General features: G+C 35.6%; 1 protein-coding gene across 2 annotated transcripts in view; it reads right to left on the bottom strand.

Annotated features, from left to right (window-relative positions):
* ncs1b (neuronal calcium sensor 1b) overlaps positions 1 to 11,958 on the bottom strand; it is an 87,692-nt gene extending 75,734 nt beyond the window's left edge. The window contains exons 1-2 of one of the 2 annotated variants that reach the window (XM_073909460.1): positions 11,840 to 11,958; positions 7,336 to 8,644 (exon numbers count right to left, since the gene is read on the bottom strand). In XM_073909460.1, coding sequence (XP_073765561.1) covers positions 7,336 to 7,399 — 64 coding nt within the window. In that variant the 5' untranslated portion in view covers positions 7,400 to 8,644; positions 11,840 to 11,958. 2 annotated transcript variants of the gene reach the window in all.
* Between the last annotated feature and the right edge of the window lie 250 nt (positions 11,959 to 12,208).

Below are 12,208 nucleotides of genomic sequence, written 5' to 3'. Positions count from 1 at the left end.
CACCCGCAGATTTCTTCCCGATCACAACCCGATCTGTCGGCGAGCTCGTTAACTTCCAAATCAGGCTCAAATCAGGCTTAAAATCCTTTAGTGTGAACTATGCATAAGTGTGAACTCTTAAAAAATTGCTTTTGTACAGCGTAAAATTTTTTCAAAAACTAGTGGTTGGAGACACAATTTTAACAACTAATATCACTCACAGCATGTTGCACAATGGACAAGGATTCACTTAGAACTGCAAACATGAATAAAAATGTAAAAACTACACTACAGGCACTCATGGCAGATCCACATGACCAATAGATGCAACATTGGAAACAACGTGGGAAACTTTTGTAAACATTTTGCCACTTTTAGGATAGGATTATTTGGTCCTTTCAGGGTTCTTACACCTTTTCCAACTTAAAATTCCAGCACTTTTCATGCACTTTTAAGGTGCATTTGTATGCTTTTCCAGCACCTAATAACCACGGTTAATTAAATTTTTATATATTGTATGTACTTTTTCACATTTAAATCCATTGTGCTATTTAAAAAAATAATAAAACTTGATGAGCACTTTAGAACATAGGGATATTTTACCCAAAAATCACCCAAAAATCCAAGTTTTTGGGTAAGGTTACCCAAAAATGATTTACCCAAAAATGATTAAAAAATACATTTAAAAAAAGTTTAGTTATTCGATGAAGTATGCTTTTAAGTTTGGTCTCTTTTGATCTAAAGTTGATATCTTAAGAAATGAGCTTACAGTAAGATTTTGTTTGGGTGTAGTATCAAACTTTCATGACCAGTCGTTCATGATATTTCATGTGCATTGCTATTATTTTACAGTCATTGGATTGTCGTTTAAGGTCTGAAAATATGTATACAAAAAATCTGACTTAAAAAATGAAGTTGTCTTAAATTTCAAATGTTCAATAATCAAGATAAAAAATACAAATTCAAAACATTTCTAATAGGACATAATCAGTATTATTAAATTACAACTGTTAATAATTCAATTGAACACAATTCAAATTCAGATTGTTTTGGCTTATTTTTAGCTTCATAAATGCGCGCATGCGGTGAACATTTTGCAATGAAAACTGGTCGCACAACAACAATTTATGCACTCGCACAAATGCTCCCAAATATAAGTTGAGGTCACATAGACAAAATTGTGCACATATGCAACCAAAACAGTCACAATTTTAAGCCCTGCAAATTCAAGCAGGTTCAAGCACTTTGTCCAAAATCCAAGCACTTTTCTAACCTTGAAAAGATTATATTAAAAATCAAGCATTTTCCAGGATTTCCAGCTCCCATAAGAACCCTGTCCTTTCTGCATTTTGAGAAATTGATCTTTAAAAAATTTGCATTATATAGAAAAAGTGATAAAACAACCATGTTTTCTAAACAAAAAGTCCAACATCATGGACAACTTTGGACACAAAAGTAAAGAATATAACAAAATAAGAATATAACTCTGTTTTGACAGAAATGTCAGATACGTAGAACCTTTTAAATCCAAGGTGACCATTTCGTCATCAAGTTGTAAATGCATCATTTTGCTTTTCATAAGGAGGGTTCTCCACATGAAAGACCAGGAACCGGCATCAATGTGCTAATTATCTCCAATGTGGTGGGCAATTAAATATAAAGAAATCTGGAGGATGTAAACTGTGACAAGATGCATGTAACTAAGCAACAGTATGCTCCACTGAGCATGACAATTATGACATTATGAAAGTAGTATGTCCCATAACTCTTCTGGTACTTACTATATACAGTGCTCAGCATAAACGAGTACACCCCTCTTCATTACACTTTATATTAATATATACTATTGACCTTATTCTCCAATGCAATGCAATTTTGTTGTTGTGATTTAGTTGCCTATGGGAGAAATGACTATATGAATAATAAACAGCAGAAAACAGTCAAACTACCTGCTCAACAAACAGTTGTCTTCATGACTATAAAAAGTAGAATAACACAATAAGAAAATATCAGTTTCTAACATCAAGCAGCATTACTAGTTGTTTTAACGTCAAAATATCAATGGAAGTTGCACATGAATTATAAGGTCCATAAAATGCTTTTTATCAATGGGCTGTTGTAGACAGCACTACCTACTGCGATACCGTGTCATTCCTTTCTGAAACAATATATTGAAAATATAAATTTCAATTTGAAATTTCAAAATTTCAAATATTCATTTTAGGGGCGACGCGGTGGCACAGTAGGTAGAGCTGTCACATCACAGCAGGAAGGTCACTGGTTCGAGCCTTGGCTGGGTCAGTTGGCATTTCTGTGTGGAGTTTGCTTGTTCTCCACGCGTTTGCATGGGTTCCCTCAGGGTGCTCCGGTTTCCCCTGTTAGTCCAAAGACATGCGGTACAGGTGGATTGGAAAAGCCACATTGTCTGTAGTGTATGTGTGTAAATGAGTGTGTATGGATGTTTCCCAGTGATGGGTTGCAGCTGGAAGGGCATCCGCTGCGTAAAACATAAGCTGGAAAAGTTGGCAGTTCATTCCATTCCCCAGATTAATAAAGGGACTAAGCTGAATAGAAAATGAATGAAATATTCATTTTCAATAGGGGGTGTACTAAATGCTAAGTAATGTATGTACAGTGCTCGCCGCTCAGCATAACTGAGTACACCCCATTTTGAAAATGAATATTTTTATCCATTTCTCAGTGAACATAGGCAATGCATTTTAGTGCATTTAAACAAAACAGATTTATTATATTTATTAAAATATTATTTGTCACTAAACATATTTAGAACCTGAAAGATAATACAATTAAATCCAAGCAAAATTTTGCAAAAAATTACAACCTACAAAATTTGAACTAAATTATTATTTTTTTTGCTTCTCTTGATTTTTCTTCTTTTTCAAATTTGTATTTAATATTTTTTTATAACATATAAATTTGACTGTACTAGGTTTTGGACCATTATTGTAAGTTATTTTCTTGGATAAGCGTAGTCCTGACTAATCTAATGTATATGCACAAATATAATACTGTATAGCTTCATAATAAATTTAAATTTCAGTTTATGAAGGTGTAGCAAACTGATTCATCAGACTATATACTCTATATTAAGGTATTTTTTTTACTCTTAAGGTAATTAAGGTAATTAATTGTACAATGCTGTTTTTATACACTTTATTTTATAAATGGAATAAATACATTACATATAGAAATAAAGTGTAAAATACACAACAAATTTAACATGAATTATATAGACAATATTTCTGGCATTACTTCACTAAGGCCCTGCCTCCCTAGTTATAACATTTTACAACATCTTTGAAAAACTCCATAAACAATGTATGTAAACAAACGACCTAAACATGCATGACTTACATTTGAATTAACAAAACATGTCTGATAATGTGCTAGATGGAAACAGTTGCTAAGGCAAGATTGGATAATGTAACAATAATTACATTCTACCCAATTAGACAGCAAATTAATGAAGAATCTTTTTAAAGCAAATACCTACAAAGCATGCAGTGAATTGTGCTCTCAGCATTACCCACACTGTTGTCATTTCACTGCACTAGTTTTAGAAGCGAGACCTACTGTAGCTCACTGTGTTTACGTATACATGTATAGCTTGTGCATCCATGGAAACCCAATCTGCTTCACTGGCAGAGAGCAAACCACTTTCAGATATCTCTCTGGGCAACTACCAGCCTGATTGCAGATCTCAAGATTGGCCAATTTGCATATTCATAAAGCTTGAGTCCCAATTGGAGGGCTTTTAAAACATGCTGATTAGGCTGACTTCCAGGCTTCGGCTAATCACACTTTGAGATGCCATGAGAATTGTGATCTTCTCTGATAAAATATACATCGTATATGCCACAGGATCTTGAATGTGATTTAAAAATGTTGTTTTCAAACAAATCAGCCTATTTTCCCCTAACTAATTAGCACTTGTGCTAGACCCAAAATAATAACGGAGAATAACAAATGAGCCTTAAATAGCAAACATGGCCTTTTTACTCTAAGACTGAAATTATAGTAATGGTGAGGAGAAACAATTTAAATATGAAATGTGAACACCATTCAAATAGGCTATAAACAATATTTATCACATTAACTAATATAATAAAGGCTTGTTAGTAGCATCAGATGTTCCATTAAGCACATTTAACATCTGTGAAACCTTTTAATTGAGCAGAATGTTCTTTATAGAAGACACTTTTTCCTGCAGCACTGGTTCTAAAACATTCATTTTCTTTTCGGCTTAGTCCCTTTATTAATCTAGGGTTGCCACAGTGGAATGAACCGCCGACTTTTACCGCACATGTCTTACACAGCAGATGCCCTTACAGCCCGAACTTAACACTCACATACACTACGGCCAATTTAGCTTATTTAATTCACCTGTACAGCATGTTTTTGGACTGTGGGGGAAACTGAAACTTCAGTCAGTCGAACCAGCGACCTTCTTGCTATGAAACAATTGTTCTACCCACTGCTCCACCATGCTGCCCCTGTTCTGAAACTTTTCGTTATTTCTTTAGTATTACAAGTAGATGTAGAAAACTTGTACATAGTGTTCCTGATGTAACCCATACGTTTCTGAAGAGCATTTTTGAACCCCAAAGTGGGTGGAGCCAGCTATCGACCGCATGGCTGTGCAAAAATGTGCAAAAAGGCAGAATGTGGGTGCAGCTATACTCTGTTTATTTTCCTTATATTGATTTTCTTAATTAAATGTGTGGAGTTCATATTCTGTGCACATCTGCTCGGTTATGCTTTATTGCTAATGTTTTATTGAGTTTTTTATTGCGTTTTTCAGGTTTATTGAAGCATTTTTAAAAACATTAAGCATTCTATTAAATGCCACGCTACGATATAACATGGCTGTTTTATACAGCCTACTGCTAATCTGTCTGTCAGATTATGAGGTGCAGTGAAGTTTTAAAAAAAATAAACAGATAAATAATTAGGAAATTATTTTAAATAAATTAAATAAATACATAAGTAAAATAATAGAGTATCACACATAAATAAAAAAGGTCTGTCTGTTAATAATCACACAACAAGCATTATAACTTGATGGATAATATAATATAAATATAACATTCATTCATTCATTCATTCATTCATTCATTCATCTTCCTTCGGCTTAGTCCCTTTATTCATCAGGGGAATTAACCGCCAACTTATCCAGCATATGTTCTACACATCGGATGCCCTTTCAGCTGCAATCCATCACTGGGAACATCCATACACACTATGGAAAATTTAGTTTATTTAATTCACCTATTGAAACCAGAGCACCCGGAGGAAACCCACGCGAACACAGGGAGAACGTGCAACCAGCAACCTTTTTGCTGTAAGGCAACAGTGCTAACCACTGAGCCATAAATATAACATAAAAAAGCAATAGACTGCATAATAAACAATAAAGCAAAGGCACAAACATGGTCAAGTTTAGTGGCTGGAACTAGCTGAGGTTAGTTTATGACTAGCAGAAGACAAGTTTCACTCAAATGACCATGCCCTTAATTATGTATTCATTTATTATTTATTTTTTTACTTAGTCCCTTTATTAATCTGGGGTCGCCACATTGGAATGAACCACCAACTTATCCAGCATATGTTTTACACAGAGGATGCCCTTCCAGCCGCTACTCAACAACGGGAAAAACCCATACACTCTTACATTCACACACATACACTACAACTAATTTAGCTTGTTGAATTCACCTATAGCGCATGTCTTCAGACTGTGGGGGAAACTGAAGCACCCAAAGGAAACCCACACAAACAAGGGGAGAACATGCAAACTTCACACAGAAATGCTAACTGACCCAGCCAGCGCTCGAACCAGCAACCTTCTTGCTGTGAGGCGATTATGCTAGCCACTGCGCCACCATGCTGCCCCGCACCTTGATTATGCAGAAATTTAAAGGTTAATATACAGTCATTTGAGTCAATAAGTTATTTACGCACATTTTTAGAAAACAAAGCACTTTTTTGTACCAGGCTGTAAACTAAATTACTTTTTCTGTTAATTTGGACACTCTACCTCTGGGCAATGTGGGCATGTACATCGGTTTTGGAGCCAGTCTCTGCCTGTCAATGAATTGCAGGACAACTGAAGGTTGCTACTTATTTATAAGCCATTAACCAAACCAACCAGCTACAATGTAAACACCAAAACTCTATATTTCAATTTGAAGCTTAGAAGTTTATCAAAGAACAAAATACAAAGCGACTAAAATTTTAAGACAACATACAACATCTTCAATGATGGAACTACAAGTCCATGAAGCATTGCAAATGACATAATTAAAATAAAAGGTAACACTTTACAATAAGGTTCATTAGTTAATGCATTTACTAACATGAACTAATCATGAACAACACTTGTGCAGCATTTATTAATCATAATTGAACATTTACTAATGCATTATTAACATCCAAGTCCATGCTTGTTAAAATTAGTTAATGCACCATGAGTTAACATGAACTAACAATGAACTACTGTATTTACATTAACTAACGTTACTAGCATGAACAAATACAGTAGTAAATGTATTGTTCACTGTTTGCTCATGTTAGTAAATGCATTAATTGACATTAACTAATGAACCTTATTGTAAAGTGTGACCAAATAAAAATACAAAACTATTCATTTAAAGTTGTTGGTTTTACCAATAGAAACAACATATATAAAGCCTACAAAAATATGCATAAATATACAAATAAGTATTGTCAGAGTAGATATAGATTGACTGGCTTGTTAGATTTTGCTATATTTGGCTAAACAGTTCTCGGGTGGATCGCCAATGTATTAGATGACTCTAATACATAAAATAACTAAGCTGACCAAAGTTCTTAAGGGGTGAAGACTTTATTCAAGACAATGAACAGTGCAGTTCCTCAGTAGTGATGATAACTCGTCTGTCTTCTGTGAGACACTACTTTATAACAAGGAATATGACCTTAGAGATTACCCAAATGGTTTATTTGGTTCACAACTCTTGAGTTCCTGTAGGCCATTTGGTTAACACCTTTTCAGATACAGATAATTGTTTGCATATGAAACAAGCCATACAATCTATCATGCTTCATTAAAGTGGCTGGAGCTATAAATCTTTCGCTATTTATTACTCATTGCCGTTCCCTAATTAGTGGAATTTTCTGTCCACCATGTTGAGTTTTGCACACATTCTGCTATTAAATATAATTGTTTCAATAAATATGTTGTTTTTTGTGAACAGATTGGTTCAACAAAAGCATAATTAACACCCTCAGAGTTCACAAAAAAATTATAGGTAAGTGTGTAAAAACAATCAAACAATATAGTCGGAAAGTACTTACAGTAGGTCTTTCTGGTCAGTTCCTCCACCACCTCCGGTTTGAGCTTGCTGTTTGATTTGCCCATGATCGCCAGACCTCCTCCAGATACAGTTTGTGTGGTCCAGTGTGAAACTGACCCGTACCTGAGCCCTTCAGCAGCTCGTTTCTCCTTATGGCAGAATTTCAGAGACTTAAAAGCACCAACAAAGTGACAAACAAATCAGCACTGCCAACAAATCCAAGAAAATCCATCCAGCATAAATGTTCGTGTTCTTGCTGACTTACTGAGCCCTTTAAAGGTCTAAAGTCACTATTAGAATCCTTTTCACAAAGCAAGACTCTTAAAAATCCATCCTCAATAACTAGCACCTCTGACGAGTCCTTTAGAACTGTTGCTCCTCAAATAAAAGCCCATGCGTTTCGTTGAATGCTGAAGCAATAGTGTCAGATTTTGATCGTGATCTGTTTGGTTCTTCAATTTAAAAAATAAGGCTTTGAATGTATTTAAATGCCAGTGGTTATAAGAGACGCTCGCCGTGTTCTGTGTGCTCTCTCCTGCTCACACTTAAGCGCCAATTCTCTCTGGCTCTACACTCGCCCTCCCTCTTCTCTCCGTCTTTTTACTCCCTCCCTGTCTTGTTAGCTCTGAGTGACTCTTAAAGGAGATTCCTTGCTCTAGTTGTCTTGGCAGCTGAGATGAAAGGTTTGGTGGAATTAAAAGAGAAGTGCAGATTAGTTAAATCTTAACTAGCGGAATCCATTCATGTAGACATTTGGGTAGAATTAGTTCTGGTCGAAGTCGTCATGTAGAATTTGCTCTTGTCATTTTTTTTCTGGTAGAAGACCTTCTGGTAGACTGAGTTCTGGCTGAAAATCTTCATTTAGGATTCATTCAGTTGAAATTTCTGGCAGAGTTGGTCCTGTTTGAAGGTTTTCTGATAGAATATGCTCTGGTAAATGTTGTTTTTGACAAATTCTCTCTAGTAGATGATGAACAGTCTAGAATAATCTGAACAATCTTAAATAACACTGATCCCTGGCTGTGATTATTGAGGTAATTTTGAGAGCAAATACTGCTAAAATGGCAAAAAGTGTCGAATAAATCATTTGGAGAATAAAAGCGCTGAGATTCACCACCGCCGATTGCATTAGGAAATATGTGGAAGCTGGAAATAAGCAGTTTTTGAGTGTCCCAGTCTGCAAGGCATTCACATTCTCCTAGTAACCATTGTTTGCTTCTCTCTAGGCCTGTTCTTCTTCACACCTTCTGTTTTTCAAAGCAGCAACTCCTGTTCGCCAAGATCTAGTTGTCGGTAGAAACCTCCAAACACTGCGGGAACAAACAGCAACAAGGTCAGACTGCATTGGATGATAACAGTGTCATGAGTCTAGCAATCTTGATAGAGCCACTGAGAGATGAGGGGTGGGGGGAATTGCTGACCGCACACTCTTCTTGCAGATACACTTGACTTTCATGAGAACGATTTTCTCCCTGAGCCCGTGTAAGGACGGCACAATGCACTATTCCTTTGGCAGCACTGCAAGTGCATCGATACAGTATCCTGAACCAGGGTCAAACTGCATTAGTCAAATTATGTTAGAAGCAGTCTGGAGGATTCTATATTTGGTTAAGGGTTGTTGAGTTCACTTATACAGATTTAGCTACAGTACGCTTCAAACAATAAAAATTTTGCTTGTTCCGTGAGCAGATGCAAAAAAATAAATAAGCAGCAAATCAAAAACATAAAAAGCTATGAAAATGAAACATTGATATGAATAACTCCAGGCTACAGGAAAAACAAACATCTTCCTCTGATCTAGTAATCACAGGGAAAACACTCAGGGAAAATGTTTCAAATGAAAGCACAGAATATAATAAAATAGTTTCAAATACAATTATCTCCTTTAAAGATCATTTAAAACAAGCTGTGATATACAGTATAGTCTCAATGCAACACCGAGCTGCAAATCTAATGATCTCCTTAAATCGGCCTAAATAACTTTATGACCTGTGGTTGCATAATATGCTGTAATCTTTGGCTTATTAACTTTATTTTGCTTTATGAAAGATTTAAAAAATTGTGTATATGTTGCTTTGAGATGTGAAAGGCATAGGTACAACAGAGGCAATCAATTGTTTTAGTCTTATTTGAGGTTATATGTGATACACTGTAAAACCCAACAGATGACTTTATCAAATGAGTTGAGTGTAGTTAACTCAAAATTGACCTAAAGTTAATTCTACTCATTTGAAAAGAGTTTTGAACTCAGTGTTGAAGGTAATGAGTTAATTAAATACCTCATGACTTCAACTTAAATGGTGAAAGTTCACGATAATCATATACTGTAGATTAGTTTTTACTCAAACGGTTTGAGTTGCCTTAACTTATTGGGTTTTACAGTACTCAGTCGGTTTGAGTTCTCTTCATTTATTTGGTTGTACTGTGCTTAAATTGCTTAATTTACTCAAAAGTTTACAGTACTCATTTGGATTAGTTTTTGAACAAATGGTTTGAGATACCTTAACTTTTTGGGTTTTACAGTGTACAAATATCTAGAGATCACAATGTCTTTTGTAATGCTGATATAAATAATATTCAAAAAACAGAAAATGTTCAAAGGTAAAATTAAATAGCACGTATTTGTTCTCAAAAATATAATAAATCTGAAAATGAAAAATTATTGTCTTTTTTCACTGTATAAGTCGATATATAGATAAGTACTTATTTGGAGTCAAAGGGTTAGTTCACACAAACATTACAAATTTAAAGTTCTAAATTCAGTGTACACCATGGTTTCTTTGGGCTTTTTGTTTTTATAAAGTAGTTCCAAAAACATGTCAATTTTTCACATAATAAAACAAAGCAACTATAACAGTTTCTAATTTAGGCTCACTACTGAGTGGAATGGTTGCCAAGCAACAGTCATGGGTGTATGTTTATAAAGTAATATTCAAATTTAAAAATTAAAAATGTCATTTTTAAAAGCGCTTTAAAACTCTCAGTTTCACTGAATTTGCAATTTATCGTTATTTTAATCTTTTTAGTTTTTTTTGTAAAATGATATTTATTTAGAAAGTAAAACATCTTGCAAGTTTATTGTTTGTGTGTGTATGTGTGTGTAACACTCTACATGACAATTTATTTATTTTATTTTTTTATGGAAGAAAGCATGGTGGTGCAGTCGATAGCGCTGTCGCCTTACAGCTAGGAGATCCTTGGTTCAAAGTCTTAGCTGGGACAGTTGGCATTCTGTGTGGAGTTTGCATGTTCTCCCCATGTTCGTGTGGGTTTCCTCCAGGTGCTCCTATTTCCCCCACAAATGTGGTGTAGGTAAATTGGGTAAGCTAAATTGTCCCTAGTGTATGAGTGGGAATGTGAGAGTGTGGCGGGAAGGGCATCTGCAGCGTAAAACATGCTGGATAAGTTGGCGGATCATTCCGCGGTGGCGACCCCTGATTAATAAAGGGACTGAGCCGAAAAGAAAATGAATGGAAAAAATGTGATATCACACAATTATTAAAATTTTACTCAAACCCCACACCTAATCTAGTAAATGCAGAGAACGTGAGAGTTTTTGAGTGTTCTTTTAATGTTATTTCTCTTTTTTCTGAAGCTGTAGTAGCCTACACACACATGTACAGGGTGTGTTTTGTATGCTACGGCTACTAAAAAAAATAATAATAATGTAATAAATCTCTTGGCAGCATGGTGGCGCAGTGGGTAGCGCTGTCGCCTCATAACAAGAGAGTCACTGGTTCGAGTTCTGGCTGGGTCAGTTGGCATTTCTGTGTGGAGTTTGCATGTTCTCCCCATGTTCGTTTGAGTTTCTTCCGGGTGCTCTGGTTTCTCCCACAATCCAAAGACATGCAGGATATTTAAATAAAATAAACTAAATTGGCCGTTGTGTATGTGTGTGAATAAGTGTTTATGGGTGTTTCCCTGTACTGGGTTGCAGCAGTAAAGGCATCTGCTGTTTAAATATGATGGATAAGTTGGCAGTTCATATCACTGTGGAGACCATAAATAAAGCCACTAGGTGATGAATGAATGAATGAATCTCTTATTTGTTGTATGCCGAAGTTAATGTCTTTAAGAAATAATTGTGAATAGCTACTAGGCTACACGTTTCTTATAATACGAAGTGGACAAAATAGGAGCGTTGTAGGCTTTCGATGAAACGACGTACTGTACGCTCATTCAAACGTTAATAACGCACTGTGTACCTGTCAAACGCAAACGTGCACGCGTTTGACAGGTACACAGAGAACGCCGGCCATCACAGCAAATCGATGAAACTAGGACAGCATCTAAATATAACTGGGGTAAATAAACATACCTCTGGTTTACAAACATCTTTGACTGAAAGCTTAAACTTTTCAGCGGTGAAACTTGATAGATGACTGGTTGTTTCCTTAACGGTACATGAGGGCATCTTGCCATCAAGCTACGTGTCACATAAGCCCTTCAGCAGTGTCTGTTAACGCAATGTTTTTCAATGAAAGTCAACGTCACATGAGACTCACCGAGCTGTTGTTTGTCTTTCTCATTCACAGATGGCTCTCTGTCAGGTTGTGTTTGGCTTTTCCTCCTGCTGCCTCTCTGGGTGTCTGTAACCTTCTTTCAGACGGGACTGTTCTCTACTCGAAGTCTCTCCAGAGGCTGGACAAACTAAACTCACCGCCTGCCGTTAACCCTTCAGCCTTCAGTTTCTCTGGAATGAATGTCTTCTACTACAGATAATAATAATAATAATAATAATAATAATAATAATAATAATAATAATAATAATAATAATAATAATAATAATAATTAGTGATTGTTAATATTTTTAGTAGTTTGGGTCAGTAAATCGTGTAGCTACTTTGCTTAACGGATTCATTTAAGCCACAAAA

Source organism: Danio rerio, chromosome 8 (assembly GCF_049306965.1).
Source record: "Danio rerio strain Tuebingen ecotype United States chromosome 8, GRCz12tu, whole genome shotgun sequence".
NCBI lineage: Eukaryota > Metazoa > Chordata > Actinopteri > Cypriniformes > Danionidae > Danio > Danio rerio.
Note: the sequence above shows the minus strand (reverse complement) of the source record. Positions and strands in the feature narration are given on the sequence as shown.